The sequence below is a fragment of the Echeneis naucrates genome, chromosome 5, assembly GCF_900963305.1.
Source record: "Echeneis naucrates chromosome 5, fEcheNa1.1, whole genome shotgun sequence".
Classification (NCBI taxonomy): Eukaryota; Metazoa; Chordata; class Actinopteri; order Carangiformes; family Echeneidae; genus Echeneis; species Echeneis naucrates.
Window position 1 is genome coordinate 21391641 of NC_042515.1, and position 19111 is coordinate 21410751.

The window sequence follows — 19111 nt, forward strand, 5'->3', positions numbered from 1 at the left end:
TCCATCTCTGCTTCTCAGTTATTTTTCCCTCTGTTGCACACACATACACACACCATGCATCTCATCCAATAAAAGATCATCAGCATGCCGAACGTTTCGCTTTCACACCCTGGGCTGTGGGTAAAATTTCATTACTCTCACTTGATTTTCTTTTACTAGGTCAACATGCTTATTTGACCTAAAATTTGACTTTCACTGATTAAATTCTAAAACTTTTCCTGCTACCCCAGAAGAATTTCCTTGACCAGTGCGAAACATCCCTGAATGACTGACAGCTGTAATGCGTGGTGGATGGGTCTGTAACAGAGGTGCGCATGTCACAGCTCTCGCCTCATCTTGTCTTGTCAGTCAGATGGTGACAGCAACATGACCCTGAGGTTCTCCCTGCCAATTCTTACCTGCACCCTTACCAGTCAACCCAGGGTATCTGCCCAGCAGCTCTTTAGTTACACTTAGTACGTAGGTGGAGGAGCTCCTTGTGAATACTTGCCATGCTGCCAGAGGCCTGTTCAAATATTTACCCCTAGATAACATTTCCTCTAAGCCCTTAACCTGTGCACTGCTGTTAATGGGTTTGTTTTACTAATTCCGATGAATGTTTGCTTTTTCAGCCACTTCAATGAAGTGCCTCAAAAATAGAGCACGCATTTCCATTTGCCTTATCCTGACAAATTAATTAGTCCGTGAAGTAATGCTGGGAGGAAACACACCCTCAGACACACGCCGGGCTGAAAAATGAGAGTGTTACAGTTCATTACAGAAAAGCTCTATTACTCATGCATCCCTAATGCTTGCAAATAATAACTTTTAAGAGTCAGGAGTTAAAATTATGAACAATAATAGTGAAATAATTGGCTGTTTTCCTCCTTGTGGTTTTTGAAACAAATAAAAGTCTCTTGCTTGTCGGCTGTTTTTACAAAAATGGTGTTGTAGGAGTTGTCAGGACACAGTGGAACAATTTTGGTACAAGATGAGCATAATTAATAAGAAATTGTGACAGATGCTTTAAGAGATGGGAAAAAGGTGACGAAAAGAGCGACTCACGGTGCTGTTTCCTTGTCTCTCCTGATCAACTCATCTTCCTACTTAATGATGCGCAGAAATGTTAATCTGGAGCTTAAAAGGCCTTTAATTTGCTGTCATTTACCAGCGTTAAAATCATCAAAAGCTGGATAATCTTAGCCCTCACACATCCTGAGTGTGTTTACACTGCAGAGTTTCATCTGCCCGCAGGGGCTTTTGATTTATAGATTACTATGGGCTTTGAGATATCAAAGCCAACAGTCCCTTTTCAACTAATCCACAGCGCTCCCTGAAGAGGTGGGAGTTGGGCCACTCTTCTGCTTAGCTGGAGGAATATTACTTTCAAATATGCACCACAGTATGCTCATGAACCACTTTCTCCAACCTCGGTGCCTGTCCAGCAGTCTGTTTCAGCCAGCCAATGAACCTCAAAAGCATGCTGACTTTCAGCCTGTCTGACAATCGACCTGTAACCTACTCCTTACAGGCAGGCAGCAGGCTCTGACTCCACACTCCAAAGCCTTATTTACATATTAAAACACTGCTCAGGAGAAACCACAGGGTGGACAAAATCAATTAAGGCTAATTAGCACAGATCATGTGTTCACAGTGGAGTGGAAGTAATCCACACAAAGTAGCGTGATTAAGCCAAAGCTGCTGGTTTTTGCACAAAAACCACAAAGCCCTCACAGACTACAAACCTGTGAACATGTGGCAGTCGCTGTGGGGTTAAAACCAGTCGAGTAGAGGCAAAGGTCACTGTGGTAATGTGCTTTTATGAGCCTCAGTGTGTGTGCGCGTGTGTTGCTGGTGCCCACACTAACCTGACTGGAAAATTTTAGCTGTGTCGCTAAGCGCTGAAGAGACCAATGCAAAGTGTCGGTGGAGTGGGTAACACAAAACCCTCCGTCCAAATGACACCAGGACTTCCTGCAAGGAGCTGTATGTCTGAAAAAGAGAGAAAACACTGGGAATACCAAACAGAATAAAACTAGACATGGCTTTTATTTTTTAGGGTGACAAAGCCCTGTGAAAACTGAAACTAATTTCTCATTTGTACTCCTGACAATGCCAGGAAACTCAGATCCAGATGCCATATGTGGCTGACCTTTTGCACAACAGAAGATCGTCCATGTCATACCGAGTCTAAACCATTAGAAAGTGTCCAGGGGAAATGGCGCAATGTCAACACAGCCATTTGCTTGCTGTGAATTTTTTGGAGAGTGACTTACGCTATTCAGTCAGGGAGCTTGCCTTTGACTGATTCATACATTTGTGTACACACATGCACCTCCTCCGGGTAATGTCTTTAAAAGTTGAGGTTGACAGTGCATGTATGATAGGGGCTCTGCAGTAACGGTTTGGTTCAGCCATACATGTCTCGACCCAGGAGTTTTCCCTCCTCCCTTTTTTCTAGGTTACAGTCGCCTGTGCACTAATTACTCCTAACAACTCCTCAATTATAGAGCTGGCAAAATAGGGGCTCACAACTCTTAAACACCTCTGCAGCGGCCGGTTAATTGCTCTCTCTCTTTAATCACTGCCTTCGCACTCAGATTTTCTCTGCACTAAAGGACACACAGCCTGGGGACAGACAAGGATTTTTACCCCTTTTCTTTGCAGCTTGTTCGGGATGTGTGGTGAGCCTGTGAGTGCGTGTCATTGGGGATCATGATCTCCCCTAGGCTTATTTAGTAGGAGTGTAAAGAAGGACTGCTGCTGCAGGGGGGAGCTCACAGTGACACCAGTGCAGTTGACTGAGGACATGTAAACACAAAGCATATGGAAAGGGAGTGGGCGGGTAAGGTGGTTGGGGGGAAGAGAATGTTAAGCGAGTCAGGAGATACAGAGAGTGAGAGAAGAAAGGAGATAACACAGAAGGAGGAAGGAGTGAGGAAGCAGAGCTGATATCAGCAGTGACAGACAGACAAGCAGGCTGTCAAAGACTGAGAGGAATCCATTGTAGAGTAGAATGTGAAGGATAGCAGGAGGAAGAGGAGAGTAGGGGGAGGAGGAGAGCTGGGACTGAGCGAGGTGACCTGTCAGTTAGGGATGAGAATGTAGGACGTGCTCCAGTTGAGACCTGGGTTTGTATTATAGAAACTGCCTAATTTGCAGATCCTATTTGAATGCTTTGGTAACCATGGTAATTAGGGTTAGGACCTCATTCAGGAACAACATGAATACTTAGTTAAGTCCATGCTCCTACCCTAGTTGAAGAAAAAAAAAAAAAGTGTATGCCATCTCAGTCAGTTGGCGACATGACATGATGCAATTTGATGACAAAATGCTAATTAGTTGATACAGGCTCTTTGTCCTCTCTCTTTCTCTCATCTTTGGATTTTTCTTCAGATGTTGCTAACGCTTCTTACTCGTCTGTCTTGAAGTCAAGAGTGTTTGTCCATTTACCATTTTTATGTACAATTTAATCAGAAATCTAGAGGTGTAAGTAATGTTGGCCAGTTAACAGACAGAAAGTTATTAACCAATTCGATTTGAATATGCCCTGTGATGGACTGACGACCTGTCCAGGGTGTAACCTGCCCTTGCTCACAGTGGGCTGGGATTGGCTCCAGCACCCCCAGCGACCTGGAAACGGATAAGCGGTAGAAGATGCATGGATGGATGGTTTGAATATGCAGGATTTTCTAACCTGAGATCAGACAGGATGATATAAAATAAGATTCCAATGTTCAGCCTCTGAAATACGTATCCTGATTGATTTTAATGAAGGCAGAATTTTAGCTCTGCAGAATGACGAGTGGAAAATGTTCAGCCAGTCTCCACTATCACCACAGCAGGAACGCCACTTCCTCTCAGACTGCGGCCAAGGTTGGCGAAAAAAAAAACCCACCACCAAGCTGCTTCACTGGCTTGTTTATAATTAGCAATGAAATGTGTGATGGGTGATTTGATCAGAAGTGGTGATCATGTGTGGATGAGGACACATTTACCACATATATGGTGTAGTGACCTCTAACAAGTTCCTAACCTTAATAAGTGATCGCCTTTTCAACTGCATTATATGTCAAGATAGATGTATAATTAATGTACTACCATCATCATTTAAAGTGAGAAACAACTGGCAGCAGAAACCACAACCACATCAATAAAATAAGATTGAGCACTTTTTACGGCCTATAGAAACAGAATCGGTGTAACCTTTATTAACAGCTCAGTGTCTGTGCCAACTCTCACACTCACACAATGTCGCTCTGGATAGCTGCATGAGTATCCCATATCTAAAGTTCAATTTGCTGCACTGGTATCCGGAATGAAAGACTACAGCCCTGAAATCCCTTTGGAAAACACACTATCACCAACCAAAAGGCATTACATGGAAGATCTGACACTAAAAGGGTTTATGTGCATTAAGCATACATCAGGCTTTACACAGAGTTCTGATGTACCACAATTCCTGGATCTGTAATCTGCATATATTGGTTACAAGAATCGGCTCTGCCAATGGCCTTTGTCAGGTTTATCAGCCTTAATATGTTAATAAGGGGCTTTCCCTTTCTAAGACAAAGCCCACTTTACTTGTCACGCATCATTTTCTCATCAGATTCACCTTAGATTAACACTTAACCTTAAAGAGTGGGGAGGTTTGAAGCAAAACTTCAGTGGTATGCAGAATGGACAGAAAACATTATCTTACAAAAAGGTTACCTACAAAAGGCTCTATATCACAGAAAAATAAGGAATGCCTGTGATTTTATGCTTTGATGTGGCTCATTGTCACATTACAAGACCCTATTCCAAGAACAGTAAACACAGAGTAATCTGATAAACTTTTCTGAGTAAAAGGCAAAACCTCCTCAAGGCTGGAACAAGGACTGTGAAATTTTACTCAGCACTGTTGTCCAAATTACTCAGTAAACCATGTGCTTGGAAGGGACCATTAGAGCAAGAAGCATCTTCAGGCATCAGTCAACTGATCTTAATTGATTTACAATTGTTTACTGATGAAAGCATTATTTTCTACTTGTGCAGTCATGTAAAAACCATATAAGTAGTGATGATGATGATGAGTTTAAGAAAGCCAACATTACTTGAGAGCTCCTAAATTATGTGCCTGTATGGAAATATTAAAAAAAGTGAAAATACATTCCAGGAACCACCAGAACAAAGGTGTAATGACCTGAGAACAGACTGAGCAACTGTGATTTGTCTGCCAGAAAGAGGGAGAGTGTGAACCTTTTCCTGCTGTTCTGACAACTTTCAGAAAGGTATATAAGAACACTGGTTCAGATGGGGCCAAGTTTATGTTTTTTTATATTCACCCTACTGTGGAGAAGGGCTAATATGTTGCATATCACTGCCACTCAGACACACATTCACACCCTCAAGTCACTCTCGACATATTTACACAGTGATAGTCACCTTAAGAACCTCTCTAATCATTTTACAGCACATGCAAGCTGTGATATGTGATAGAATAGATCCCTACAGCCGAAACAACTGTTCTCTGTTTGCTACTGAGGCACAAGCCAAAGACTGGCAAGAGGAAAAAAAAACTATTGTATACATTTTTTAAGATATTCTTTGTTATATTCACATTGTCTATCTTTTAAATGTTTGCAGTTCAATGTAATAACAGATTGTTTACAAAACTGCCTCCAAGAAAACTCTAAAAAATAATAAAGACAAAATGCTTTTAAAAACTAAAAAAGTTCAAGACAAGAAAAAAAAAAAAAAATACATTGATCAGTCATAAAATTATGACCACTGACAGGGTGTACTATGGGAAGAAGATAAGATGGGGGAGTCAGTGTGATTCTTTGGGCAATGTTTTTCTGGGAAAACTTGGGTCCCTAAATTTATGTGGATGTTACTTTTGAGACATATCAATAACCTAATCATTGTTGATTCTGTCCAGCCCTTCATGGAAACACTGTTCCCCAAAGGCAGGGGGCTCTTTCAGCATGGTAAAGCACCGTGCCAAACTGAAACGATGGTTTTGGAAGAGCTTGAGGAACAACAACCAGTTCAAGGTGTTGATCTGGCTCCAAATTCACCAGGTGTCATTCTTATCTGCTGGAGAAACAGGGGTGATCCATGGAGGCCCCACCTTACAACCTCCAAAATTTAAAGGAAGTTGTGCAAATAGATTGGTCCAAATGCCACCATCATAGATTTAGTGGACTCCAGGTCTCTACAGGTCAGGACTGTTTTGTTACTAAAAAAGGAACCTTCACAATATTAGCTTGGGCAAAATGCAATGGCTAATCAGCGTATGGTTCTCTGAAACAGCTGTTCTTTGCCAACAAGGCCTATCTCTGTGAGAAGGATAAAGTACTCTTGCTGCATGGAAAAGAGGGAAAACCTGATTTGAAGCAAAGCAAATCATGGACATGGTTGATAAGGATACAGCAGAGCGGCAAACTTTTCGCAGCAAGGTGGCATGAAGGTGCAGGCATTTTTTTTAAATCCACATCTGTACCTTGAAGGAAGCCAGTCTCATCTGTCAATGAGCACCTGTCCTTTATCTGCTAGCTTCAAAAACAGGGGAGTCGTTTCATAAAAACAGACACAATATTAAGAAGAGACACGAATGAATACATTCATGGATAAGTCTTTAAGGTAAACAGAAGCAGACCCACACTATGATTATGTTTACTAAAAATTTGCAGCCCTTAGAAATGCATTATATATACCCGCAAAATATGGGAGAATGGAATGGGAATTAATAGACACTACCAGGTGCGGATTTATCACCAGTAACAGTTTATAGTGATAAACAATGATGAACTTGACAAACATTTTATGTCCTTGAGACCCAGTTATAAATCTGCAGCATGTGAGATTGAGGAGAAACAGCAGGAAAGACAAAGTGACTTTTCCAGTCTCAGCTCAGCTCCATGACACATGACAGAAGAGCAACAAGGAGACACTCAACTTTACCTTTACATTTTCTACAGCTCCCTCCTGCTTATTTTTCCGAACTTTAAATGGCTCACAGCAGCCCCAAAAACTAAGTAGGCTGTTATTTTATCATAAAAGTTATTTTTTAGGTGCTGACAACATCAGGCATTTTATTATTTCCTCATGTGTAGTTTTTTTTCCCCGGTCGGGAGAATACACATGTGCATAGCAGGAAACGCTTTCTTTGGCACTCTGTTACTTTCAAGACAAGTCTGAAAACAGCCCAACAGCATCATCAGCTCTGATTTACAGTATGCAGATGAACTACAGCTGGGGTTGTTTACATCAGAAATCATTGTAAATAAGCTGTTAAAATTTAAACATTTCAGGCACATGAAATGTGAAGATGTGGATTTCTGACAAGCTCCGTAAATGTATGTCGGGCAAAGTGACAGCCGCTTAACGGTAGTATTTGATTACGAGCTTTTGTCCCTATTTAATTAACAATAAGATCACGAACGTGAATCATTTGCAGCACATCTCATTTACTTGTGCATCAGCTAACTTACCTCCAACCAGCAGAGAGTCCCACTGAGTTTCCTGATTGTCCATGGTGACTCCACCTGTAAGGAGACAAGGAAAAGCTCATCAGGGAAACGACAGACAAGAAATACTGCAGGAGCATACAGCACAAAAAATTCTGCTTAGACAAAAGCATGGATAGCAGCTGCTCTGATGTCTGGTCCCAAATGGAAATTAAAATGCTCCCATTTGACAGAACTTGTTGGCCTTAATTAAACATTTTCTGCATCAGATATTGCTAGTATTTCATTTATACATGCTTCTTCAACAATGAAATCCACCCCACTCACCTTTCCTCTGCAGATACTTCAGAGGAATGGCACAAAGAGGCCTGGACTGAGCTCTCAGATCTGCTGGTAATCTCTTAACGCGCTGAATGAAATGGAAGGAGGTCTAAAGGATTTGAGGATCCAGGGCTTTGTCATCCAAGTCAAAGTGCTGCTCAGGAGGAGTTACCTCTCCACATACATGCGCGCGCACACACAGATACAAAGACACAAAGATACTCACATTATGCTCTCCCTCCGTCGAGCGCATTTCATAGGAATAAGGCAGCAGGATGTCTGCGAGGCCGAGCCACGTGTGGTGACGTGATGCCTTGTCCAGCAGGTAGGAGCGGTTGTTGAATTTTCTCAGCTGCTCCTTTTCATCATCAGTGAATGACACAGCTGCATGACAGAGTGGATATGACTGTCAACACACATGTATTTTAAAAGAGCTGAGGAACAGTGAGGTGCAAAGAAGATCCAGTGGTGGGTGTGAGGAGCAGCAACTGCGGTTATTGACTTGCATAGGCTCCTTTGCATATATACATATCCGAGATAAAGACAGAGTGAGCGAATGACTCTACAAACCAAGCCATCATCATTTGAGCACACTTTTAAACCACAAGGTGGTAAAACAAACCAATGATTTCTCAGTAAAATCATACAGAAACAAGATAAAAGGCATAACTTATTTATAACAATAATCAGATAAAAACAGCTTAATAAAGTGGGTTTAGTATTTTAAGTCTTACAAAGATTATGTCTGCACTAAGCTGTCTGAATAAGAAAACATATCTGTTTCTCTCTCTCTGCAACCAGCCTCACACTTTAGGAGAAAATGTAGCTTGTTAAGTGGGGTTAAATGCTTTGATTGAGATTCTGGCATTTCCCACTAATTCATGTTAATATGTGTTGTGCTTCCTGGGAAAAGTACATGTAGGAGGCTGGGATCTGAGGCAAGCGTGTGCTTCTGTGTAGGTGTGCCAGTGTGTTTGCACAGTGAGGGCTATGGTGCGTAATGAAACAAAGATGGTAAGGACTTCCGAGGCCGATACTCATTTTAATAAAGCCCATAATGTCAATATTTCAGAAAACTTTGATCCAGTTCTCGCTGGCCCTTTTTAGACCTGCAATAACAGGCAATACTGGCATAAGTGGTCTGCTCTAAGTAGATCTACTAACATGTGTCTTTTAAGAGGAATCATAAGGAAGCACTTCTGATCAGATCTCACTCGCTTTATGTGCAGATAATAGCACGTGTTGTTTTTAATCAGACAGATCTGTTGTCAGTAATGTGTTTCTATGTACGTGTAGGTGTATGTGAGTGGGTGACAGAGTGTGTGAATCCGAGAGACAGCGGTGGTAATGCACAGTATAAAGCTCTACAAGAAAGTGAAGTGTTATCCATTTGAGTTACTGAAATATTTTCGGCTAATTATGAAACTATGTTGGGGCTAATGAGATCGAGGTAGAAAACTTGAGTAGTCGTCGGACCTTCGATCCTTAGATCCAATCTCAATTAGAAACTCATTTGAGATTGGATCACCAACATTGGAACTTAATATCAGGTTAGAAGGGTATTTCTTATTGGGACAAAGATGCATGGAATCCTTTATGGGTGTGTGTGTGTGTACACTACATATCATTTTCTCTATTTCATTTCTTGTCTCTCTTCATGTGATGCAAGATGACTGGGACAGGTCTGTATAGCTTTTCTGTATCGCTATTTAGGCCTGAATGAAGCAGGAATAAAAGGGTGCAGCAAAGATGTTCAATGTTTGGACATGAAGCATAAATGGCAGCTTCAACATTTTGGTTTTCTCCAACTCCTCAAACTGCAGTCAGCACATTGAAACCGCTATATGACACAGACCTTTTTCCTCAGCCTCTCCACTCAGCATCAGATGTGTAAAGGGATTCTTCAACCGCTATTTTCTTGTCTGAGCTAAAATTGACAGCTCCACAAATTTTTGCCAACTTTTCCTTAACAAACTATTTACTTTTATGCTTACAATAAAACATACTCTGTTAACAATTACATTACAGGTGAGTAGCGTGCTCTCATTCTCTTTCAGAGTGAGTGTACACAAAAATCATGTGATTGCTCACAGGCACTTGAGTGCTTTATGACACACATTGTGAGGGATGATTATTGATTACTGATGGTCTTTATCTGAGAAACAGCAGCCAACAGCAGTGGTGCAGACACACAAGCCTGCAAGCAGCAGATGCCTACCTCACTTCAGAGTGAGGTAGGCATCACGTAAAGGTGTCACGGTGCAGAGTGGCACTAGGTTCAGCTACCTTGCCTTTACTAGCTTCTGGAAATAGGACGTGTTGAGTGATTACTTTTGTTTTGGCTGTTTTCACAGCTGTCCTTCATGGCCCACTTTGGCCTAAAAGCTATTACAAATTATGAGCTTAAATGGCAATGCCATGCTTTGTAAGTGTGTGCGCACAACATGAATTGTCATGTGGTGTATGGGAGAAAATGTGACCACAACAAATCAGATGCATCTGATCCACTGGCCAGTGAGCCATCAAGCTGAAAATTGTCCAATTCTGATCACAAGCAGGATCATGTGTCAACTCAAGCCCGGTAAAAACTTTTTCTCTATATCCACACAACTGAATAACTGGAGGAAAAAAAAAACAAAAAAACAAAAAACAAGAAGCATCTGACAAAATATTATAATTACTTAAGTTAAGTTTTACAACAACATCTCAAATCAGTAATGTGTCTTGAAAAGCAATTACTTTAAAATCTGAGGGAATCTGTGTATCTCAGCAGATGGCCCCTCTGATGTACAGTGTGTGTGTGTGTGTGTGTGTGTGTGTGTGTGTGTGTGTGTGTTTGTCTGTATGCAGACACAAAGGAAAAAGAAGTCGAGACCTGGCCATTTTCCTGTTGTTAAGGTGTTTCCCCTCTTGGCCAATGAACTGTTATTTTAGAGCAGCTGGGGTCAAAGTGCCTTGTTACAGGGCACCTGACTGAGGTTGATAAGCAGCAGAAGCAAAACGGGCCTCTATCCCATCAAACATCTCAAAACCTATGCTTTCTCACCCTTTGTTAATTCACCAACTCCAGCCTTTTGAAAGAGACATCTGCTTAATGAGGATCTGTGGCAGGCCTAATGGGGCAACACAAACAGCCTTCAATCCCATTTAAGCTACTGCATCTTTCAGTATTGAGAGGCGCTCTGAGTGTCTGCAGGAACACGCTGTAACTCAACTGCTTTTTTTCCCCCCTCCAGCAGCTTAGAAAACAGCTGAAAGCAATCCCTCTCTCTGCATGAGGAGAGACGAGTCCCTGCACTGAGCCCCTGATGAGTGAGACACAATGGTGTGCAATGGCTGATGTGAGAATATGCACGCACGCACACACACACACACACACACAATATATATATATACATACAAATACACACACACACAGCGTTTCAGGATGATGTCTCTGGCTGCAGTGGGAACTTGGCTCTGCTGGGAGGGAGATTCCCACTGCATTACATCAGGTTTTAGCTCCCTTCAGATGCTACCTGAGCACTGAGTCCTGTGTTGGCGCAGCCATGGCGGCAGGGACAAACAGAAGTAGAAGTAGAAGTAGAGTGTGTGCACCAACATCTGCCTGCACACACACACACTGAGAGGCAATGAAAGTGTTGCAGAAAAAAAAACGACAGTCAATACAGTCAAAAGCAACAGACATGCAAGTAAAAATCCATCCAGCGTCACCCAAACCCAAACACACACACACACACACACACACACACACACACACATGAATACATATAGTACACAAATGCAGAAACACACAAACATTTGAGGAATTAAAGCGTAACGGAAAAATATACAAACGCTGACATGAAATACACGTATTTAAAGCTCATCATTCTGGAAATACAAGTGGAAACATGTTTCGCCAAATGTTATACAGCAAAATTAAAAACTAAATAAATGAATATAAACAGAAATAGAGGACTTGACCTCTTGCAAGGTGGACACAGCAACCTAATGACTGTGATGTATTCTCTATTAACTCTGCAGCCAAAGTATTGGAGTGAAGAGAGTTGAGGTGAGCAGACCTGATAGATTTACCCAACACCATATTAATTCCTCTCCACTATGGGGCTAATCAATTTTAGCCAGCGTGTATGAGGGCATCTCCTGATTACAAATTAATTTCCACCAGTTGGAAAGACAGCCCAGCTCGTCGCTGCTCTCTACAGGTCCAGATGGCCTGATGGCATGGAGTAAATATACTTTGTCAAAATACTGCTGGGGCTTTGGAAAATGCTCCTAGAATTTAGCCATGTCGATGGGTCAACATGTGACCTTGGATGGCAGATACGATTAATTTAGTGTACATGCATGCCATGATAATGTAAAATATAAATCAAAGTAAAATCTAATAATATCGTCTGCTCATGGCATAAACTTGGGTAGTACATCAGCAGCCTGAAACAACAGAAGGCAATCTTGGGTCAAAGGCCAGATTTCGAAACTCAGCCCAAACAATGTGTAGCAGGTAGCGAGGCTAAGTTGTCAGAACTGTTTAGCCTGAACTGGTGTGTGAATTAAGGCCCTGAGTGGGCAGCTGGGGCCTGTCAGTGTGCTGGCCATGACACTGGAGAGCACAAAGGGGGCCAGTTTCTACTTCATTAGCACTTGTGACCACCTCCATCTGTCACTTGACATATACATCAGACACAGCACGAGTGAAGAGAAAGGAAGGCAAAATCTGAAAACCCACATGGAAGAGTTGTCCTTCCCTATTTAAAATATCCATCCATTCATCTTCTATCGCTTATCTGTTTCCAAGTTGCAGGGGGTACTGGAGAAAGCATGACAGGAAGGCCCCAGGCTTGGGAACCGAGTGTGCGACCTTCTCGTTGTGGGGCAACAGGGCTAAGGACTATGCTGCTGTGCTGCCCCTATTTGAATTATATTACTGTTAAAATCACAAGCCTGCTTTGGACGATTTGATTGCAAGCTGTTTGAATCTACTGACCGCCGCCATTTTTCACACTCAGCTGAGGCTAATGCTATTCCACTTGTCAATCAAGCCATTAAGTTTAATTTGGCCCATTTATCTACGCCTGGGCTCCTGACTGTGCCACTCTGTCTTCGAATGCAGAATGAGGCAAGAGAGCCGGTGAGGCTACAGAGAACCATAATGTTCTTGGGAGGATAAACTCAGAGTGCTGCTAATGGCCTCTGTGTAGCTGCCTGATGGCTGTTTGTCTGCGATCGGAGCCCATGTACTGGCAGAATTGTGACTGGTAGCATTCCCTCCTGTGATAATGCTATCTGTTTAATCTAAATCCTCTCTCAAGTGAACAGCACCCATGTACTCCGCATATGGCTGTGAGCCACGCGCACTGCTTAAACAGTGGAAGTGCAGGAATTAGCAGGTTGTTAGCGGAGCTGGTTGGCACAATTAAACAGTCTCTCAGAGTGCTGAAGCTTCATGAATCACCGTGCCTGTACAAAGGGCTGAGCGGAAAGGTGAAGCTGGAAAGCTCCAGCCAACAAGCAGGGAGGGAGGAAATGATTGCGAAAAGACAGAACTATATTTGAGGGGAGTTGTGACATTATAACTCAGCAGTGGTGGTTGCTTAAACTGGTCAACAGGCACCAGAGAGATGTAGTGATTTAAAGCAGGTCCAAGTTCAATCTCTCATAATGGCAAGTGTCTTTCCTACTGAGGAGCCCAAAGGTTGTTTGGCAGAGAGTTCAGCTCAGGCCGGCTGGCTGAGCTCTGACCTTCCTCTGGAGCCGGGCAGCAAAAAGACTTGTGTCCTTCGGGGATTAATATACTGTCAGAGAACAATGTCTGTGCCTGGCAGACATAAAGCCCAGACATTCCTGTTTGAATCTCTGCACACACAGTTGATCTGTTCATTATTCTATTAGTGGAAGTTTTGGAATTGTACACTAGGGGTAATAAAACAGTCATTAAGAGTGTTTTAATTTAGACTAATCATAGACAATGCATGATTGCCCTCTGAATTTTTGCAACTTCATGCCACCTTCTGGTAGCCTTCAGTCATTACTGTGTTGGTAACTTCATTGTTTGAAAAACTTTACATAATAAAACATGATAGTTGCTGAGATGTGTGAAGGATTAAAAAAAAAAAAAACAACTAAGCAGAAAAGGTGTCAAAGTGAGTATGACGAAGAACACACTTCATGTACAAAGAAACATTGTGCGGTCCTGGAACTTGCTTGTTTGAAGGTGTTGAATTTTACTTGAATTTGAATTTGTATCCCCACTACATCTCAGACAGGAATATACACTATATTGCCATATACTATGATACTCACTATATTGTGAGTATTCACTCATCCATCCAAATAATTGTTTCCATGGCCACAGGTGTATAAAATCAAGCACCTAGGCATGCAAACTGTTCCTACAATAATTTGTGAAAGAATGGGTCGCTCTCAGGAGCTCAGTGAATTCCAGCGTGGTACTGCGATAGGATGCCATTTCACAACAAATCCAGTTGTGAAATTTCCTCACTCCTAAATATTCCAGTCAACTGCCAGTGTTATTATAACAAAATGGAATCGATCAACAACAGCAACTCAGCCACAAGTGATCGGCAACGTAAAATGATGTAGTGGGGTAAGCGGATACTGAGGCGCATAGTGCGCAGAGGTCGCAGAGCATCCAAGCCATACATCATCAAGTATAATACAAAGCATTGGATGTAGTGGAGTAAAGCACTGGACTCTAGAGCAGCAAAGATGTGTTCTCTGGAGTGACGAATCACACTTCTCCATCTGGCAATCTGATGGACGAGTCTGGGTTTGGCGATTGGCAGGAGAACGGTACTTGTCTGACTGTATTGTGCCAAGTATAAAGTTTGGTGGTGGGGGGATTATGGTGTGAAGTTGTTTTTCAGGGGCTGGGCTTGGCCCCTTAGTTCCAGTAAAAGGAACTCTGAATGCTTCAGCACACCAAGAGATTTTGGACAATTCCATGCTCCCAACTTTGTGGGAATAGTTGGGGGATGGTCCCCTTCCTGTTCCAACATGACTGTACACCAGTGCACAAAGCAAGGTACATAAAGACATGGATGGGAGTGTTTGGTGTGGATGAACGTCACTGGCCTGCACAGAGTCCTGACCTCAACCCAACACAACACCTTTGGGATGAATTAGAATCGAGACTGAGAGCCAGGCCTTCTTGTCCAACATCAGTGTGTGACCTCACAAATGCGCTGCTGGAAGAATGGCCAAAAATTCCCATAAACACACTCCTAAACCTTCCCAGAAGAGTTGAAGCTGTTATAGCTGCAAAGAGTGGACCAACATCATATTAAACCCCATGTATAAAGATGTCACTGTAGTTCATAAGCAAGTCAAGGCAGGTGAGTGAATACTTTTATATAGTGTATTTCACCAATGTGAACTGATTGCCTCAGGTAGCTGTCACTTTTCACAATGAAATTCTGTCAGATTTTACATAAAAAAACCCAAACAAAAAACAACAAGAAAGAAAGAAAAAAAGAAAGAAACAAAAATCACAGTTGGCTTTTTAAATTCAGTACATTAGGAAAGATAAAATTTGTGGTTTCCAGCTTTATTAATTTGTGATGAACCAAAAAAGCGAGAGTGCGGCTGAGCCATTTGTCACTGACAAATTTGTCTTTTTAATCAGGGTCTCATGACCTCTCAAATTTATCTTGGAACTCTTAGGAGGGGCCTGACCCCTGGGCTGGGGGCCATTAGACTATTAGACTTAAGCTTCATAAGAAGTCATTAAAGCTATTGCTGGCTCTAGTAGCTGCAATAGCACAATTATGGAACTGTTGTGTCTGCAGATGGGATGGATTGGACTTCACAACCTGGGAGTCAGTGGTTCAAATCCCAAGTCTGGGGCCTTCCCGTAAGGAGTATGTTTTCCCTGAACTTACATAAGTGTCTGGAAAGAAGGGAGTAATATCCCAACACATATTGCCCTTTTACTAGGATTTTGAATGCAAGATTTGTTAATGCTTTTACTTCAGTAACCTGTCCCCTGCATATATATATATATATATATATATATATATATATATATATATATACACATACACACACACACACACACACACACACTTCACTTGATAAAAATGACGTCTAAAAAAGATCATGACAGGAAAACACAAACTCACCAGCCTCTCCCTCCAGCTCTGGGGAAGGACTCAGCTTTGTCCACCATGGTCTAAACTTCAACAGTCTCTTTACTTCATCATCCTCAAACAAATCAGCCCTAAGGTGAGACAGGGTGTTAGCTGACAAAAATATCCGAGAACAAGAACAGCCAGATTCAGCAGCTCTCTTTGATAAACCCACAGGTAGTGGTCAGGTGAAAAAGCAGATGCCTCTGCCTCTAGCCTCGCCTGTCTCCTCTCTGCTGCTGTTGTTCCTTCTGGGTTTTTGACATCAATCACATCACTGAGCTCATCCTGTTCAGACATAACAGCATTTTTGTCACATAATCTTTACGTTTGTCTAATTGCATCCATGTAAGGACTACGGGAGAAACTTTATTTGTGGATCTCACCTGTAACCTGGCAAAAACTCCAGATCTCTGATTGCCAAAACCGTACTTCTGCTGGGCTCCCAGCTCTCCCTCAGAGCTCTCCATGTACACTTCTTGCTCAACCTGCCAGTCAAAGTCTTCTTCATCATCTTCTTCATAATTTTCTGCCCCTTGACTGAATCCTTTGAAACCAAATTTTGATTGGTTGTTGATTAACATTGAGAAACTTCCTTGCTACTTGTTTGCCCATTTGGTCCAAAGGACTGATATTCAGTAACTCATACACAGAATTGACTTACCTGTGCTTAAATCCTCTACTAATGGTTTAGCTGAACGGGAGCCTTTTGGGGCAAGTAGACTCGTCAGCATCTGGAGTCCCTCAAAGTGCTCCCCTGGTGTCTCTTTAGGGACTCGAAGTGTGAAGAGACCTAGAGCAGTTTAGGACACGAAGGGATTATTTTTAATATAGATCTCCTATATATATCTCAGCTGTTTGTTATTTCATACGTTTGAGGTTTCTGCACCATTCACAAGCTATTTAAGACTTTACTTTTATTACTTTTATTAAAGAATTTAACTGTCCACGACCCAGAAACGGAAAAGCGGTAGAAGATGAATGGATGGATGGATGGAATTTAACTGTGTTTGAGTCTATTGCTAACACCAGGCAAAATACGTAGGAATGGAAAACCAGTAAGCACGACATTGCCTCGAACTGTTCCTTAAATCACATAATTTCATCACTTCCCAGCAGAATAACTCCCGATGACTCAATTAAATTAAAATGGGACTTAGATAAGTATGTATGAAATAACTGGATTTATTAACCAATTCGAAAAAAAAAATGGCAAAATGGCTTAACTCAGCAGTTGTTAATTTTCAAACGCTGGGCAACTTGGTTGAGCATCAGTAACAATGTTTGCCATAGGGCTGACGATTCTGACTCTGAAAAGAACTGAACAGCTTCTTCAGCACCACCCACTGTCACAATCCCATTTTCAGTTTGAAGGAGCGTGATATTACCCTGGAGCCACGACTGAATGCAAAACCATTTGATAACCAAAGTAACTGCCAATTACAAGTAGAGGAACAATACTTAGGACTGCAGTTAAAGGCTTTTATACATTTGACCTTCGACCTGGAGATGATGTTGTACACTTCTTGTGGTCTAGCACACTACCATTGGATAAAAAGTAGGTATTGACTCCTTAGTTAAAAAATGAAATCAATACCGAAGAATGTCCATCGATCCATCTATCTTCTACCACTTGTCCGTTTCCAGGTCGTGGGGTGCTGGAGCCAACCCGAGCCAACCCGAGCCAACCCGAGCCAACGTTCCAGGCGAGGGGCGGGGTACACCCTGGACAGATCGCAAGTCCATCACAGGGCTCTGAAGAATGTAAAATCTAAAATTTTAATCAATTGACCATTACGGGGTGATTCCACTGGTTGTACGAGGAAGCCAGATTGTTATTGGTATTGAACTCTACATGAAAATATTCCTAATCCTCTAATTGATTTATTGTCTCTAAACATCTTCCTCCTGAGTTAATAGTGGTCCTATTTAGAGGAAAATGGTATAAATTAGGACATGACTTTACCACACACGGTGGTGAGCTCCTCCCCTCACTCCTCAGCTCCACCTTTTTGTCCAAACATCTTCCTTGTGGGTTGAAAAAAAAAACCAAGCCAAATTAGAAAGCCAAGGTTTCAAAATGGTTGTTCACAAACCATTGGCTGATGTCAGTCAGTTTCCATTTGGTTATAACTGCTAAAAATAATAGACCTTTGTAATTATTGAGTAATAATTTGCCATTCAAAGCTAACTTTTTACAGTTTATCAACTGTAGTATTGTCAATACTGTCAATACTGTGAAATGATTAACATCAACTTCAGTGACTGGTGATAAAATCAGCAGTTTTCTTTCCAGGGTCAGGCAGTTTGAGTCAGCCCATTGTGGGAACCGGGACCTTTCCCAGGGGCCTGAGGGTTGCTGAGCAGGCAACTGAACAAGAAATAATTTAGCACACGCAAAAGAGTTGTCTGAACTACATAACTACATAGGATAAGAACTATCCTATCCTAAGAAAAAAGATGTTGATTGATCAGTCACACATTTGAATATGAAAGTGAGTATTTCTTCCCACAGCAGATAAATCAGGCCACCTGCAGGTGCAATACTTCAAAATGAAGTGGCTGCTTTACAAACTGCTATTAACACCGAGCAGAAGAATAAGAATGATTTGCCTTCACCAGACAGATAATCTGATGGTCGCCTAAAGACCTCGTAAAATTTCAATGCACCCAAGTGTTAAAGCTTACAAGCACTTTACGATAGAAGCTGATTAATTGCTTGAGTTGCAGGCCTTGCGGATTGGAGAGCCTGAAAGAAGGATCTTAATGATTGCTCATGATAAGTCTAAACAAGGACACTCATTAGCAGAGCTTTATTAGCAGATGTTACAGGCTTATTTAGACACAGCGTGTTAACTAGAGCCATGCTGACAGACAGGCAAGGAGGTGTCAGAGTCCATAAGGCAGACGTCTCTGTAAAGACAAGTTCATTACAGCTGATTCTGTGTAACAGAAAGTCAAATACCAATCACAGTGACAGGGAGAACTGTATAGACAATGGTGAACTTCATGCCATTAGTCATTCATTTTTGTGTTTAGTGTTTTGTTCGCTTGTTATACGTATATCTAAAGTAGGGATGCTCTGATCAGCTTTTTTGGGGCTGATCACTGGAATCAGTATCTGCCAAAACTGATTAGTGATCACAAGATGGGTAGGTGGGGGGTTCTCAATTTTAACCTGTTGTATATATTGTGGCATTGCGCACC

At 41.9% G+C, this 19111-nt stretch overlaps 1 protein-coding gene across 1 annotated transcript in view; it reads right to left on the reverse strand.

The window, feature by feature from the left end:
• Positions 1-19111, reverse strand: part of shq1 (SHQ1, H/ACA ribonucleoprotein assembly factor) — a 39170-nt gene that overhangs the window by 15158 nt on the left and 4901 nt on the right. Inside the window, exons 4-10 of the mRNA XM_029502106.1 lie at positions 16569-16697; positions 16291-16451; positions 16080-16192; positions 15899-15996; positions 7981-8138; positions 7458-7511; positions 1848-1971 (exon numbers count right to left, since the gene is read on the reverse strand). Of these exons, the coding sequence (XP_029357966.1) occupies positions 1848-1971; positions 7458-7511; positions 7981-8138; positions 15899-15996; positions 16080-16192; positions 16291-16451; positions 16569-16697 (837 nt within the window). The remainder of the gene's footprint in view (positions 1-1847; positions 1972-7457; positions 7512-7980; positions 8139-15898; positions 15997-16079; positions 16193-16290; positions 16452-16568; positions 16698-19111) is intronic.